This window comes from Curcuma longa, chromosome 21 (assembly GCF_044706935.1).
Source record: "Curcuma longa cultivar G26 ecotype Majalengka, Jawa Barat chromosome 21, ITB_CL_G26_1.1, whole genome shotgun sequence".
Taxonomy (NCBI): Eukaryota; Viridiplantae; Streptophyta; class Magnoliopsida; order Zingiberales; family Zingiberaceae; genus Curcuma; species Curcuma longa.
Genome location: NC_133881.1, coordinates 3,628,496 through 3,645,510, shown reverse-complemented (window position 1 = coordinate 3,645,510; position 17,015 = coordinate 3,628,496). Strand labels below are relative to the sequence as shown.

Sequence of the window (17,015 nt, the reverse complement as noted above, 5' to 3'; positions counted from 1 at the left end):
TTAAAATAATTAATTTTTAAAATATTATAGGAGATTTATCAATTAGTTAGGATTTATAGATGCACTTACTTAAGAATTTATCGAATATTTTTTTTATTTTGATTAATTCAGTTTAATTGAATAAAAATTTTAAAATTAAAATTGAACTGAATTATTTATTTTTTTAAAAAATAAAATTTTAAAATAACTAAATTAAATTTTAAATTCGATCTGTTCAATTAATTTAATTAAATTTTTATTCATCTCTAATGCCTAATTCGATCCATGGGCCAAGTTGATCCCACTCGACCCAACTTAAGGATTAGTGCTTAGTATGGGTCGAGCGCACATGATGGGAAGAGATGCAACCATCGATTGTCTAAAATAATTAATGGAGTTTTTTTTGGCAAAAATAAATTTGAAAGCGGTGTCGTATGTTGCTACTATTTTGATTAAAATCAAATTAAATTAATAGAAATTAAATTTAATTTTTTTAAAAAAATTAATTAAATTGATCAAATTTTTAAATAAAAATTGAACAAATTAAATAGATAAAATATCATCAAAAATTAAATTAATTAAAATAATTAAATTTTTTAAATTTTATAAGAGATTTATTGGGAAATTTATAAATTAATTAATTATTTATTAATTTTAATTAATTCGATTTATTTATTTAATCGAATAAAAAATTTTAAAGAATCAAATTAACAGATTTTTAAAAATAAATCAAAATTCCGAAATAACAAGCCCATACGTTGCCCCCTTTTTATTTCGTGCCCCTTTTTGTTTCTCATTTTAGCTTCGACGATTAGGTTTCGCCATGGAGGACGATAGCTTCGACGCCCGAGTCAAACGCCTCTTCGGCTCTCGTCTCTTCGATAGCGTCCCCGAAAACTCCTTCCCGGCTTCTTCTTGGAGCGTCGCTGGTGGCGATGTCGAGCGGCATCGCTGGATCCGAGAGAAACCCGCCGACACCGACCGCGAGAATGACCCCTGCGCCTCCGCATATGATGAAGGCGGTTGCTTCGCGCAGAGATCCAAAAGGGACCGGAAGAGGAGGTCGAAAGACGACCTGGATGGATTCGATGAGGAGGAGGACACCGAAGATAGTGGCGAGGAAGACGATGAAGCCAATGATGAAGACCGAGAGGAGCAGCAGATTAGGGCTTCTGTGGGGCTCGATCCAACCCTCGACCGTGAGGTTCGTCATCTTTAACTTGCTTTGGTTCTTCATTCTGGTTTCCTATTTTCCCTCTATTTGCTTCTGCTGATTAGTATGACAATTGTTCTAACTGTGCTATGATCAATACTAAATCAATATTTTTCTTGTTTTGTGCCAACTTTCATGACCTTATTTAATTTGGATAGGAAAGGTTTGCCCCAGATTGCTTCGAGCCTTGTTTTTGTACTCCTTTTGAACTACTGCAGGTGTGCTTATTTCAGAACCCACGAGTACAGGATTTAAGTCAGGAAGATTGAGGGGGAGACTTAGATGGAGGGGGAAGGGGTACTGGAACTGTTCCCTCAATTCCCTTCTCCATCCCTCAAATCATACCCATTGGATGCTTAAGACTTGTTGGTGAATGCCTTCCTGTAATAATTGCATTCCATGAATGTTGTTTGCTATTATCTGACTAAAAAAACACATTATTAAACAGAACTTACGTGAAGTATAAAATTTGTCTATAAAACAAATATTTAAGCTACACATGAGATGTAATTAAAAGTGATTAGATAGAGCTGATTGACCTTTGTTCAAAGTACATAATTGTGTCTCCCAACATCATTGCATCTATTAGAATAAAGTCAGCTTGATCAAGCAGGAAATCATGCTCCCGGCATCATTGTGTTGCCACTTATTATACACCATCATCAACTAATCAATGGCTTGTCTTTGAGTATCTCAGAGCTATATATTTCAAGAAACTAATTTAATTTTCTGACATTTAAAATAAGTTATGGCTAATAAATCAACACTTTGGAAAGATATGAAAGTAATAGAGGCAGGAGCCATGGTGCCTCTTTCTGAAACCTAAACCTTTGAAAGGGGTGAAAAAATAAAAGAGAGAGAGGAAGGAGAGGGTGAGAGGGAATAGGCTAAAAAAGACATTAAAATATTTTTCCTTTCATTTCCCTTGAAGTAAAAGGAATAGAAAACTAATTACTTCTTTTCCACTTTTCTCCTTTCAATAAAAAAAAACCTTATTTTCTTCTTTCCATAGTCTTTCATATGATATCTACTACCTAGTAGATTCTCCATTCTTTCAATTAAAGGCTCACTAAGTCAGTATCAATGGTAAATCAATTGTTAGTATTTTGTTTGTTTGTGTGGACTGATTTGTTAGCAGTGTGATTGGTCATTCTGGGGTAGAACTAAATATGAGTTTCTCATAGGTTTGTCATTTAACATCTGTATCACATAATGCCTACATTCATCAAAGGCATTTATGTAATTCCAAAGTTAGCAAGTGTCTAAAGTATGATCTCCTGTATTATGTAATTATATGTGGATAAAATAACTGTTTATAGGATGAGTTGAGGATGCTTTTGGTTCTTCATGGCTTCAGATACAGAGGGATACAAATAGGATCAATGTGACTACATTTTACTTCATTTGGCTTATCCACATTGTTAGGCTAAATATAAAAGCAGTTGATGAACATATCAACAGACATTTATAGACCAAATATCACACTAGTAGAAATGCCCATCAAATAATTGGGAAAGCAGTTAATTCCACCTTGTGTGCATGTCAATACAACAAGTCAAGAATCTTAATTATTTAGAACAGATGGACGAATCTTATCCCTTCATTAAATTGAATTCTGGTAATGTTATGACTAATAGTATATGGTTATTTGAAATCTTTTTGATTATTCTAAATAAGTTTTCTTAGGTCTTTTTGTGCCCCTCCTATCTCCAACTTTAATGATCCACTTGTTCCAATTGTAGAATTGTTATTCAACTTTGAACACATTGCCCCATTTTAACTTTTTCCTATCATTGTATCTGATATGGATACACCTAATTGATCCTGGATAATAATATCTTCATTTTTATCTTTATAATAACCTAACACATGCATTTTAGCATCTTACTTTAACTCTTTTCTATATGTTGATTTTTAAGTGCCATGACTTGTCAACGCACAAAATATTAATCATAATATATCTTGGCACTAGTGAGTTTTTGCTCAATCTTGTTACTTTAATTTCTTTTCCCTCCGATCAACAAAATTAGTCGAGTTAATATCCTTGCACCTTGCATAATAACGTTGTTATTCTTGAACGGAGATGATCTCGCTTTCATATAATTGTTTGTTAACCTCTAATAATATATTTATTTGCAGGAGGAGGAGGATGAATATGATATGGCAGCTATGAACTGTAAAGGTACTAGGGATCGCATATACATGAAAGATGTCAATGACTATGGCCCTTACTTGAACTTCCATGCGGCAGTCCCTGATTCCCTTGATGATTTGTCTGAAGAGGTCCATGATTTTAGTAGAGATCCCCGTGCCGACCATTTTGCAGCCAGTGTAAGGCTTAGCGAAGATGTCAAGGCAGTGGGAAATAACCAAATTGCTGAAGATGGCATCAAATTGAAGTCTATTCTGAAAAGGAAAGCAAATCATATCGACTCCAATCCAAAAAAACGTGTTCATTTTGGTCCAGGATGCAACGACAGCAATTTTAAGGCTACTGAAGAACAAGTATCTCTTGTTGCCCCTCAGGTTGTGGAGGCAATGGTAGATGGAGAAAACAATTCACAAATTCCTGAAGACCACCCTAAAATTCCTGATTACTTGAGGAACCCCACCAAGTATACTTGCTACAGTTTGGACTCGACAAATGATGTTGATGATGAAACTAACAAGAAGGCATTTGAAGATTTAAGAAATTCGATGAAGCATTCAAACCCTGCTGAGACGTTGAGCACTTGAGAGTTCTGCAGCACTTCCAAAGTCCATCACTTACACACCTCAGAAGAGATCACAAGGTAATATGGTGATTGACAGCATCTGCCAAACCCGTTCCCCTGGAATATCAATAGACACATCTGAAAATGATACATGTGGAATGGATGAAGATGATACTCGTGTAGGAGAAGCTAGCATTCGTGGAAAAAAAGCTGCTCGCAACTATCGATCAAAGTCATCAGATGATTCGTAACTTCCTTTTGTAATGTTATGTGGTCATGCAGCCTCGCTATGTGGAACAGTTTGTATTCCTTGTGTGACTTTGCTACATGTAGTGTCTAGATGCACCATATGAAGTCTTTTTTATATCATGCTCAAGTATAATTGTTTGGGTTAATAGTTGCTCACATACATGCTACTTTGCATCGTTAGCAGATTTTTCCCTTGAAGAAAAAGCCACTTCTAATAAAGCACGAAGGGAGAATCTGAGGTTTTGGAACTGTGAGAGGGTGGTTTGTTTATTTTCTTTCATCAATGATAAGACATGAAATGAAATGAATCTAAAATTGTCTTCATTTGATTTTGTTTCTGAATTTTTTTTTCTCTTCATATTGTTGCAGGCATTGTCTCTCTATAGTCGTAGGTGAAAGTTGAACTATATTCTCACGAGAAGTTGGATATATTGTCGTTTCTCAAGGTGATGATTTCCTTTGGATTGATGATATGCGCATTAGCAATACTTCTCGAGGTAATTGATTTGCACATTATCAATTTGTATTCCTTTTTTATTCATAATTTTCAAGATATACAAAAATAGTTAAAAGAAAGTTACGATAGTAAACAGTAGAAAGATTTCCTATAACCAACTTTCATGTGACACTCCTACAATTTTGGCTAAAAACAAAAAACAACAGTTAACATGAATTCAGGTTTCGTCTTGTGGCTTCCATTTTCAACAACAGATCTTTAATACCAACTTCCATCCATCCGCACTTCATATTGCAATACTCTCGGTGTGCCATTTCCATACTTTGTAATTCTTTAAGCTTCTCTCCACGTCTTTCCTCCAACTGCACCAGTCTCGACTTCTCAATTCGACTCGCATAGTCTTCATCCATTTTACTGCTCTTCTCCGTGGCTATGTGCCTTAGGTCCAAGGCTTCTTTCCTTGCACTGTCCGCACGTTCTTGGTACATTTTTGCCTCGGCTTGTTTGAACTTGATGACCCTCTCCAGTTCATCAAATACCGGCTTCTTTTCAAAGTCTCTGCCTGAAATTAGACCTGTATTTCTTCCAGGAATGCACGCCTTTTCCGATGGGAAAGATTGCAAATGCTCTTGGTTTAAGCAAGAGATTCCATTAAGCACGAACTGCTTCAGAAGAACACTCTGGAAAGGTGGATCAGATCCATTCTTCATAGAGTTCTTTGAAGTGTGAGCTTGGCATGTTGCATCACTTGGAACCGAATCCACACTTCCAAAAGCAAAACGGCTGCCAATCAAATGGTCTTCGACTTTTGATGAATTCTGAGTGAGTGAACAACGGGGATCGTGAACGAAGGGTTGAGAGCTTGCAAATGAGACAAAAGTTCCAAATCCATCTGATTTTGTTGTCAATGAGGGTTGCTCTGCTTCAGTTTCTGGATCTGGTTCGAGCTCACCTTCTTCCATCTCGCTACTGCTGCTAGGCACTTGTACGCTCCTCCTTTTTGATACCTTGGTAGACTTCGCCTCCAGATTCCTCGATTGGTCGCCGCTGGAGGAGTCCCTGGACCTCAATTTCCCTCTCTGCTCGTCGTGAGAAGCGGCCAGACTCCGTCGATCCGCGGAATCCGAATAGATTAACGGAGATTTCTGCATCCCATCGCCAGCGAGATCCTTGCTCGACCTCCTCCACCACGACCAACTTCCGCCTCCCTCTCTCCTCGACCGGTCCCGCTCTGACCGGAAACCCTTGGGAAAATCCGTCCTCAGCCCGGAGAAGAGATCCGCCTGGTGCTTCTGATCGTAGCTCTTCCTTCGATCGAAATGCTCAGGCTCGTGATCGTAACTCCTCCGGAGCGAGCGCTGTTCGTGGTGCAGAGATCCCGATTTCCGAGCCGTCCGGCCTGGCGTAGGACCGCCGTCGGTGCGAGGACGACGAAGAGGAGCGGTCCTGGCCGCGATCCCTCCGCCGCGGCCACTCCTCGAAGCTCACCATCTCCCCAACGTCGTCCTCCGAGTCTTCCCTGTGCGCCGCCGCCGTCGGCCGTTTCGTAAAGAAAAAATCTGTCCGATTTTCCTGATCGGCAGCCCTAATTGCTCCACTGCTTCACCAGAAAAAGAAGAAGAAGGAGAAGGAGAAGGAAGATTCAAGCTTGTACATATCCACAGTGCATCGCCGTCGCCATCACCATTGCCGTCGCTTTTCGTTCTCTGGATCTCTGAAAGCGAAGCGTGCGGTGGGGGGGCTACTCCGGCGGTGGTTACGCTACTCCTCTTCAAACTTTCTTTCCTGCACTCTTCTTTTCCGTCGTCGTCGACGTCGGTCAACGGAGCATTAATGAAAAGTCGCTGGGAATAATAACTATAAAACCAATTAATTACTAACTTTATTTCGTGGCCGTAGGATATCATCACGGCCGTCCATCTCGGTCGTAGGTGTCCATGCAGAAGGAGCGCAGCGTTGACGGGACAACGGCGGCAGCTCTTTTTGGCTACCTTATTTTTTTTAATTTTATTTATTTATTTTTTTGGTTGAACTGGCTACCTGAATTTTGGATTGATCGTTGGTGGTGGCGCCCGCACGAAGGGCGGGGGCCACAGAGGTCTGTTTAGCTTCGACTCTTGGGTTGTGTTTACTTTGGCGGAAGGAAACCAATTCCGCATAAATGCACGGTTTAATTTCTAGTCCTACCCTCCTCCGTCTCCCAACGTGGGTAGGAGTGCAAACTAAACGGGCGGGGTCAAGGGCAATTGCTTGCAGAAGAGAATACGAAGGTAAGCCATTTGCGAAATTCAATTGGTGTCCTCCTCAAATGGTCGTGGGGCCGACCGTGCTCTGGCCAGTCCCGCATTCACCGTGATTTACCTATCAATTATGATTTTTTTTTTATTTTAACCTTTTATGCAGGATAGAGTGCAAACTAATATAAATAATTTAATTCGATATTTAAAAATATAAATAATTTTAACTCAAATTCGATTTAAATTCAAATTTAATTTGAATTATTCAAATTGAATTATAATTCAAAATAATTTAAATTTGGATTTGATTCAAATTATTTGAATATTAATTTAAATATATTTAAATTAAAATTGTGTAAAAATAATCAGAATTTAATTCGAGTTCAATTCGCGAGTAACTTATGAATAATTGAATAAAATATTTTGATTTGAATTCAACTCAAATTCTATAATTTTAAATATGAATCAAATATTTTTTGAATCAACTTAAAAAGTTCGCAAACAAGCTCAATTAATTTGCACCCTTACCCGTGTAGTTGAAATTTTACAATTTGAACAACTGATATACCATGTCAAGAGCCATTTTATTTTTTAAATTTATTTAATGATCAAAATATCTTTTTGAACGGTCTACGCCAGAATTTATCGGATAATATGATACCTGATAAAAAAATAGTTGAAATTTTACAAGATGAGAGGATCGGAAAAAATATATATATTCCGTCTTAATCAAAATCTAACTAAAAATTAATCCACCAATGGATTATAAATCAACCCTTCCAGTAATTATATATTTAGTAAATAAAAGAAAATATCTCTGCTTGTATACAATTTACCCCTTCCATCATCCATCTTAATCAGAAATATTCAGAAGATAAATCAAGCCATCCATTTTTTTAAAATTAAAAGAAATTAGTCACTAAATTAAACACAAATGTTCCATCTGTTTCGAAGTTTAATGGTTGGGGAAATTCAAATTTTAGACGACTGCTTAATTATGAAGTCTAGATAACAAACTATAATACAAGTCCTACATCAACCCTATTCATCTCCATTGCATTCAACTCGTACCAATTCAAATGAATCAGACCAATTATATCTATGTGGATTGAAATTTGATGATCTATTAGATTTTTTTATTTTATAATTTAGATGTCTAGATTTCGTCTGACTAATCCTAAAAGTAGACGATCTTCTTTGATTCGACTATCCGGATAAATTCGAAGCACAATTCTATGTTATGGGTTGGTATATCTTGGTCAAAAAAGTCAAAATATGGTCCAATTGGAGACGACACGTCGAATATAAGACTTGACTCTAGGGCTGACTAGTTTGATCCTATTTCCTAGCTCCACGTCTAAATTTCACATTCAAATTCCCTACTATAGCCAAGCGGTCAAGCTCCGACTTGACTCCTTGCCTGACTAACTATTTGGTCACCCCTACACCCGACTCTACTGTTAGCTCAGCTTGGGACCTAACACCCGACTCCTCTTCGGGCTCAACTCCAGTTCAGTACCTCACTCTGAGCTACAATTCGACCCCCTAGTCAACCGACTCCATATCCTATTCGACACTTTCCTCGACGTCCTTCCCACTCAGTGTCGTACTCAGTCTCTAGTCAGCTCAGTCTTTTCAAGTCCACTTAGAGCTCTTCTCATTCAGCTCAGTCCCTCCAAGTTTTACTCCTTTCACTCCATCACTCGACTTGTCAAACCACCAAAAGGGCACGTGAAACTATAAAATACGTGAGGGTAGCTCACCTACCTCATTAGTACAACATAATTCATCATGGCAAAGTATGACGTCGTACCAAGAATGGATGATGGAACCCTACACTACTTCGACGGTGATCGGATATTCTCTTTATCGAAGATGAGACATCTTCTTTGATAGGACTGCTCCTCTGATAACTCCTATATAATGTCCCCACCTCTCGCGGACATAGGTACGCGCATATACGAAAACACACACTCTGAGCTTTCTTCTCCATTTTTTATGTGCTTTCTTCTCCATCTCCGGGTTACGATTTAACTTGAGCGTCATAGCGGCTAAGCCAAGACACCCTCTGACCTCTGTTCTCACCCTTTTTCTTTTTCTCGTAGCTTGGTGGTACATCAGAGCCTGGTATCATTCTCTTCTCAGTTGGTCGTGAGTATTGCGTGATTCTACTAATGCACACATAAGTTAGGTGTCTGATGACTCATTCAGAACTATTTGGAATCAGATCATTATATATTTAAAAATTAATTTTTAAATATTCATCTATATTGAATTCACTAGACAGAGACAAGGGGAAATAATGAAGGTGTGGTCGTTGCCTTTTTAATTTTTTAAATATAAATAAGTTTTTTTAACTTCTCTCTCTTAATATGATTCTCTTAGCGGTCGATTTATTTTTTTTTACGATCAAATTAATTTTAGAAGTAGACGCTCGATCTTATAAAAAATTTTCATTGACCACTAAAATAAATTAAAAAAATATAGACATTCATGACTCGATGATTCAATATTACTGTAGTTAGAACTCTATAGGAGTTTGATAATATTCAATATGAAAATCGAATGTTCATTATATGAATTATTTATTTTGTAATTTATTATGGTATCGTGTCCTGTGACATAATCTAATATATTATTGCAACTTCTTATCGTACCCTTAACAGGTACAATAATCGTGGTGGTCTAAATCGTACTGTTATTGACCTTAATTTAATTTGTAGGATAATGTCTACACACTCTTCAGCATTGAAATGAATTCCATTCATGATTATTTATGAAAAAATAAATTAAAAAATTACAGTTGACTATAACGGGAGAGAATATTATCTCGCTTCACCAAGATTCGATCCTTGTTCATTTTAGTAAGTCTGTCCAATCGTAATGGTTGGATATGGACCTTAACGCTCTGTTTGGAACCGGTGAGGGACGGTTCATTAATGGAAGGGGAAGGAAGGGGAAGGGAGGGGAAGGGAAGGGAGGAGAAGAAAAGTAATCTTGTTTGGGAGGAAAAGAAGGTTAAAAGGAAAGGATTTAAAAGTTAAAAATATAAAAGGTCATCGACGCCCTTCCCTCCTGACTCCGTGGCCGACCTCAACGACATTGCCCTGCAGATGGCGGCGGCCGCATTTGGTCGCGAGTGTGGAGAACTCCACCAGCTTCAACCGCGACTTCGTGGAGGAGTCGATCGCCCTCCTCGACCTTCTTCCGCCGTGGAAGGAGATGGAGGAGGAGATCCCCCGGTGGCCTTCTTCATTCCAAGCGATCGCCGCTTCTCTTCTTCGTCCCCTGAGCTCCCGCATCCGGCGACCACAACCCGGAGCGCCTCTTCCGCCAATTCGACCTATACTAGGTCGTCCGCAACCTCCTGCCTGAGCTCGATCCCCTACTCTGCGACGCCTACTCTTCCGAGCTCCTCGGCAACGTTGTCACCGTGCACAAGACCCTCACCGCCTCAATCCCGCGGTTCTTCGTGGACTTGCAGAATCAGATCCAGCTCGAGCCGGTCAAGGCCGCCGTCCCCCGAGGTGATGCCCACCCCCATGATGGCGGCCCGTCGTGGTCGTGCCGCTCTTTCAGTGAGTTTTTTTTTTTCTCAGCAATTTTTTCATTCGCTGTTTGATCCATTCTTTGCCGGCGTCTCCATCGCGGCCAACATCTCCGGCGGCGTCTCCATCGCGGCCTCTTCCCCGATCGGTTTAATGGGTAAAATTGGAATAAACATGAGTAATATTTGCTTCCCCTTCCTTACACCCCGATTTAGGGTGTAAGAAATTGTGGTTATTCATGAGCATGGAAGGGGAACACTTCCCCTTCTTTCCCCTTCTTTCCCCTTCCCCTCCTTACCTCACCCCATCCCAAACAGAGGTAAATTTTTTTTCCCCTTCCTTACCTTTCCCTCTTTTCCCTCACCTCCTCCCAAACAGATAAAAGTCAAAATTAACTTTAAAATCGAAATTTACATTTCGCATAGATAGATCTAGACTATTAATTTATTCAAAATTAATTAAGAGTGAATGAGAAATTAATTATTCAAAATCAACAAAAAATTGGATATTATAGAAAGAAATGATAAAATTTGATAAAATTTTTTTCCGTTATTAATGTTATTATGTTAATAAAATTAATACAAAAGCTCATATACTTTTTTAAATCATCGGCACAGGTGATCCTACTTTACTTTTAAAATTATTAAACTATACAACAATTTTTCAAAATACAAAATAAAATAATAATAGCTAACTTGTTAATTAGATCGCTCGACCATTGGTCGGCGCCATCAGCGGAAATCTATCACCTGCGCGCCTTTTTTTTTTTAATTTATTATTTTCTATTATATTTTGATTAATCTACTCGAACTTGCGCGCGTTTTTTTTTGTTGTATGATCATTATTATTTTCTGTTATGATTTTTTATTTTAAAATAGAAAATTAAATTTAAATCCAATTATCCATTTAATTTATGGACAGATGCGCGCAGTTTATTTTGAATTGTTTTAAAATCATTATTATTTTCTGTTTAATATTTTAATTTTAATTTTAAATCCGGACAGAAATTTATTGTGACAAAAAAATTTATTTTTATATTTTTTATAAAAAGACCGGCACCTGCGCCCGTTTATTCCGAGGAAATTGGAGACTGCCGATTGCTGAGTGAGAGAGCGAGCGATTTGTTCATCTCCATCGGCAAAGCATTAGGCCAGTCCCGTGACTCCGACGACGTTCTCCATGACGACCTCTTCGCTCGACCACTGGCGGGGCTTCTTCCGGGCGGCCGGCGATTCAGACATCTTCCACGTCATCCGACAAGCCATACGCGTCGCTGCCTCCGATCACCCGGACGAGTTCAAGAGCCGGCGGGATGAGATTGCACAGATGCTCTTCGCCGTGCCTCACCCGTCGAGGGCCGCCGAGGAAACGCCGCCGTCAAAACAATCGAGGTGAAAGCGATAGAGGACAAGGAGGATGACGGCCGTGGCAACGCCGTCAAAGCTATCGAAGTCAAATCGATCGAGGAGAAGGAAGATGACGGCCGTGTCAACGTCATCAAAGCGATCGAGGTCAAAGCTATCGAGGAGGAGGAGGACTCTGGCCGTGGCAACGCCGTCAAAAGCGGTGGTGCTTTATTCCTGCCACTGACTCCCTCTGAGGAACAGAAACCAGAGCGTGCTGCTGTCGCCGTTGATGAAGAACAAGCAGATACGATGAGGCGAGAAACCTGGAAGTTACTGTCAGTTTCAGAAAATGGCAAGATTCGTTTTAAAAGATTTCTCCATGACCAAACGAAGCCATCGGAGCCACAAAGAACATCGACAGAGCATCCACCAGAGCCTCCTGTGATTGCACCTGAGCCTAGCAATCAGGAAGGGTCGCTTCCAACATTCACAGAGCATCAACCTGAGCCTGATCCTGTGATTGCTCCATCCACAAGACATCCACAAGGCAGGTCACAGAGAACATCCACAGAGCATAAACCTGAGCCTCCTGTGATTGCTGTTGCTCTACCTGCAGAGCTTCCCAGATTGCCAAACATGCTTCTAGATGTAAGTTTAGCCGTTAAGTTTCTCACTTAATTTATATCTAGCTAGCTAGTCGTTTAAAAAGAATTATCAATTGTACTTTTTTGTTTTGTTTTAACAATTCAAATGCCTTGATCAGGACGCATCGCTTCGATCTAAGCTGGAAGCGTCAAAGCGCAAGCTTCGCGAAGGCTACCAACAAACTGAAAACGGTACGTACGTTGGATTCAATTTACTTATTTATTTCTGTGTTGAGTGTAGTGAAGGAAGAGTCGTAGTGACATGCATATTGACTTGATATATGCATTGCAGCGAAAAGGCAGCGAAAGATACAAGTAATTCAACCTCGAAATGTACCCAAGGACAGCGGTAAAAGGCCTCCCTTGTTTAAGAGCTTGGGAACTTGGCTGCGATAATTCCATCTTTCAAGCTGCTTCATGAGCTCCAGTTTGCTCGCTCGCTCGCTTCTGCACGTGAAATCTTGATGTGTACAGGAATTGAACCATCCACCACTTATCGCTAGCAAACTAATTAGCTATTTGGTCTATATATGTTTTCTTTTAGAACATGCACGTACTTACGTTTTTGTTTCTGGATTTGTTTGTTCTAAACAATTTCATTTCATTTAACAATAATTAGTTAAGATTTATTTATCATCATCGTATATATGATGAGTGCTCAATTACCTTAATATGATTCATGGAGAGTTTTGTTGAGAATAAAACGCTAATTAACAAAGAAGCTAGCACTTGTAGCTAGAAATAGCGAACACACTACTGCCCCCATTGTATTGTTTGTTCATTCTATCACAATGGGCGAAAGTAATGATTTGGTTATTTTGTTTCCAAGCTTGGATGGTCTTTAGGTCTTGTGTATGTTGGTTGGGCATTTTGAAGATCCATCAACGATTCTATACGCCTAGAGATTGGGATGCAAGTGAGTTCAAGGCCCAATTTAATTTGATGCTTCAAATTCACTTCTAACATCATTGCTATTGTTATAAAAGAAACCGTATTTAGAGGAATTAGTTTTTTTACCTATAATTCATGTTAAAGTTTGATAGTATTTTTTTCTAATCAACACTAGTTGTGATCATTTTATCAATCAAATACATCTCAGTCAAGTTTGATAGTATTTGTTTTTCTCTAATCAATTAACTAAGCCACCATGTGATCATAACCATGGGACATCGATTACATAATTATAAACTAAGACCATGATAATTAAGAACCATGATCCAATATTCCATTTGGCTAGCAAGATGACACATTAGTTGTTCCACAAGGGTACATACATAGAACCTCCCTAGCTATATATCATAGAGGACTAGCAATGTTTACATGAGATGTTAATTAATGCCCTATTCTTTTCTGCAGCAGCAATGCTCAGTAATTAATATTGAGTGAGAGGACAACAGGACCACAATTCCACAACACAATTAATTGAATGGAATTGAATGGGCACATGCATGGACCACAAACTAGCTAGCTCAACTTTTGCTCCTAGGGTTTTGCAAGCACAAGCTCTAGGGTTTACCATCAAGGCCATCTTTGCATGGGGAATTGGCACTAGACCATATAGACATCCAAATTAAAGCAGTGAGTGATGGTCATAAGAACCTTAACAGTTAGAATTTAGGGCAACTAATTTAACCATGAAGATTACTGTAAATTTTGTGTCATTTTGACAGGAATGTGTTCAATAGTAAACATCTCACTGTCTCCTCCAATCCTATGCCTTGCAGCAGCTGAATGCATGCCACCCTATACTAAGTACAACCAGACCCTAAACCCTAATCAGCCATGTAGCACTGCAACCCTAAAGTAGTGTTCTAAAACCAGATTCAGATGTTGAGCATTGAATGGTTCTTAATTATTGAACTAGCTCCGAATTTCATTTTAATAAAAATTCCTACATTCATCATCCCAAATAGGACGAATATCCTTGAGGATAGGCACATCACTTGGTCTCCTATAAATTCCTCTTTGTTACTTATTTACTATTGCCTTTGTCTTCGTCAAGACATAATATTTTATTCCTTGTACATCTTGCAACAACAACCATAACTCCACCATTTCATTCTTTCTTCCCCCTCTACAAGTCCCTCCCTACTGCTTGTGCGGCATGAGTCACATAATCCTCCTACTGCTTTACCTTTCTCTTTCTATCTTTTGGTGATTTAGTGTTTTTGTGCCTTTAGTTGGGAAGTCTCTTCTTCATCTACGGGTTTACCAAGTTGCACCCTGGTGCATGCAACTGTTGTTCAGGTTTTGAGAGGTTCTCCAAACAAGATTTTAACTTCCTTTTCTTCTTTTTTCTTTCAATAGGTCAAGGTTTCTCATCCAAAAGGCTTATGCTTTCCTTTCTTTCTTTTGCTTGTTTGTTTCATCAGAATCATCTTTTTCCCCTACAATTATGATCAGTATATATTGGTGCTGACCTAGATTCTCATGTGCCCCTTGTTCCCTCAAACAATTAACTCTATCTCTCTATCTCTCTATCTTTAGATGTATGTTTCTCTATATCTTTAGATCTCCTTTTTCTTAATTTCCTTAAAAGTTCCAAAAGCATTTTAAAAATGTCCTGGGGAACGAGTGAAGCTGCCAGCATGATCTAGCTCTGAATCGCCACAACATAAATCGGCTTGTCGATCGATCGGTTTGATCGTTGCTAGGTCATGCTGTGCCAGCCTCACTCCTTCATTTGTTGACATGCATGCCCAAGAAGGTGAAGAACAAGATGCCTGGATTAAAATGTAAGTATATATGTTCCTTTTCATTTCCTGATCGGGTTCCTAATATTCTGATTAACAATATTTAGTCTGATTTTTCTGATCCAAAATCTTATAGTATGGTATATCTTCAGATCCTTGCAGATGGAGAAGAAATTAAATGACTTAATTAATTTCATGTTTGTCAAAAAGACACTAGTTAACTGTATAAAGATTAATTAATCTCGATCAAATGTCGACAATTAGCTTCTTGTTTTAGATTATTTTTCTCTTTTTTTCCATTTAAATTGTCTTATAATTATCATGTATAATTCATTAATGGCACATCTATAATAGACTTACTTTTGAAAAGATGTTAATAAGCAAATCATTAATTAGTTAGGGCCGGGTTCTTATGTGGAATAAATACTTTAAAATTTTCATATCCTTCATTTCAATACAGGTAATAAACATATCATTAATATATTAGGAACAAATAAATTAAAGTTCTATCATAGCTAGGGGTTCTTTTGAAGTAAAGTGTATATAATGCTATTTTTTAAATAATTTTATTATCACCACAAAAAAATCATGAAATAGCGACGAAAATAGCGACGGAATTTAATTCCGTCGCTATAATTAGCGACGGAATATTTTATTCCGTCGCTAATGTTATAATTAGCGACGGAATATTTTATTCCGTCGCTAATGATATAATTACCGTCGCTAATTAGCGACGGAATTAAAATTCCGTCGCTAAAAATGATTTTTTTAAAATTTTTTTCTTTAAATTAGCGACGGAATTTTAATTCCGTCGCTAAAAATGATTTTTTTTAATTTTTTTCTATAAATTAGCGACGGAATTTTAATTTCGTCGCTAAAAACGATTTTTTTTTTTAATTTTTTTTCTGTAAATTAGCGACGGAATTTTAATTCCGTCGCTAAAAATGATTTTTTTAATTTTATTTTCTTTAAATTAGCGACAGAATTTAATTCCGTCGTTATAATTGCAATTTAGGGTTCGGGATGTTGGGTTGCAAAGGTGCAAACATAGTCCCACATCTAAAACACATGGGAAAGATCATAAGTTTAAAAGGATGGAAAGTATCTCCATTGGAATGAGGCCTTTTGGGGAGAGCCCAAGAACAAAGCCATGAGGGCTTAGGCCCATAGTGGACAATATCATGCCATTGTGAAGATACGGACATCTTTTTGGACCCAACAATAGGTATCAAGAGCAAGGCCGCACTTCACCGGACTAACCGCCGGATGAGCCATGATCCGGATCTAACCATGTGAGTTGAACCTTAAAAACAAAGGAAGTAGGGGCTCCCGTGTTTGAATCAAGAGGACCAGACACCGGGCAAGAAGTCCTAGTAGGTCGGGTAGACCGAGAGGCATGAAGTCCTGGTTGCGGCTGGGCAGGAAGTCCTAGTAGGTCGGGTAGACCGAGGGGCATGAAGTCCTGGTTGCGGCTGGGCAGGAAGTCCTAGTAGGTCGGGTAGACCGAGGGGCATGAAGTCCTGGTTACGGCTGGGCAGGAGAGTCTAGTAGGTCGGGTAGACCGAGGGGCAGGAAGTCCTGGTTGCGGCTGGGCAGGAAGTCCTAGTAGGTCAGGGTGGACCGAGGGGCAGGAAATCCTGGTGGGTCGAAGATTCAGACATCAAACGGAAGCTTTCCGTTTGAGGGGGGGTCTGTGGTCCTTTGTTTGAGGGGGAGATTGTTGGGTTGCAAAGGTGCAAACATAGTCCCACATCTAAAACACATGGGAAAGATCATGGGTTTAAAAGGATGGAAAGTATCTCCATTGGAATGAGGCCTTTTGGGGAGAGCCCAAGAACAAAACCATGAGGGCTTAGGCCCAAAGTGGACAATATCATGCTATTGTGGAGATACAGACATCCTTTTGGACCCTACACGGGAGTCCCGATTTTTTTC

General features: G+C 38.9%; 1 protein-coding gene and 1 pseudogene across 1 annotated transcript; one reads left to right on the top strand and one right to left on the bottom strand.

Annotated features, from left to right (window-relative positions):
- Positions 1–767: 767 nt before the first annotated feature.
- LOC141814199 (uncharacterized) lies at positions 768–4,275 on the top strand (annotated as a pseudogene).
- Positions 4,276–4,767: 492 nt separating this feature from the next.
- Positions 4,768–5,944, bottom strand: LOC141814200 (uncharacterized). The gene has a single exon (XM_074702147.1). The coding sequence runs from the start codon at positions 5,761–5,763 to the stop codon at positions 4,819–4,821; it is 945 nt and encodes a 314-aa protein (XP_074558248.1). The 5' UTR covers positions 5,764–5,944; the 3' UTR covers positions 4,768–4,818.
- Between the last annotated feature and the right edge of the window lie 11,071 nt (positions 5,945–17,015).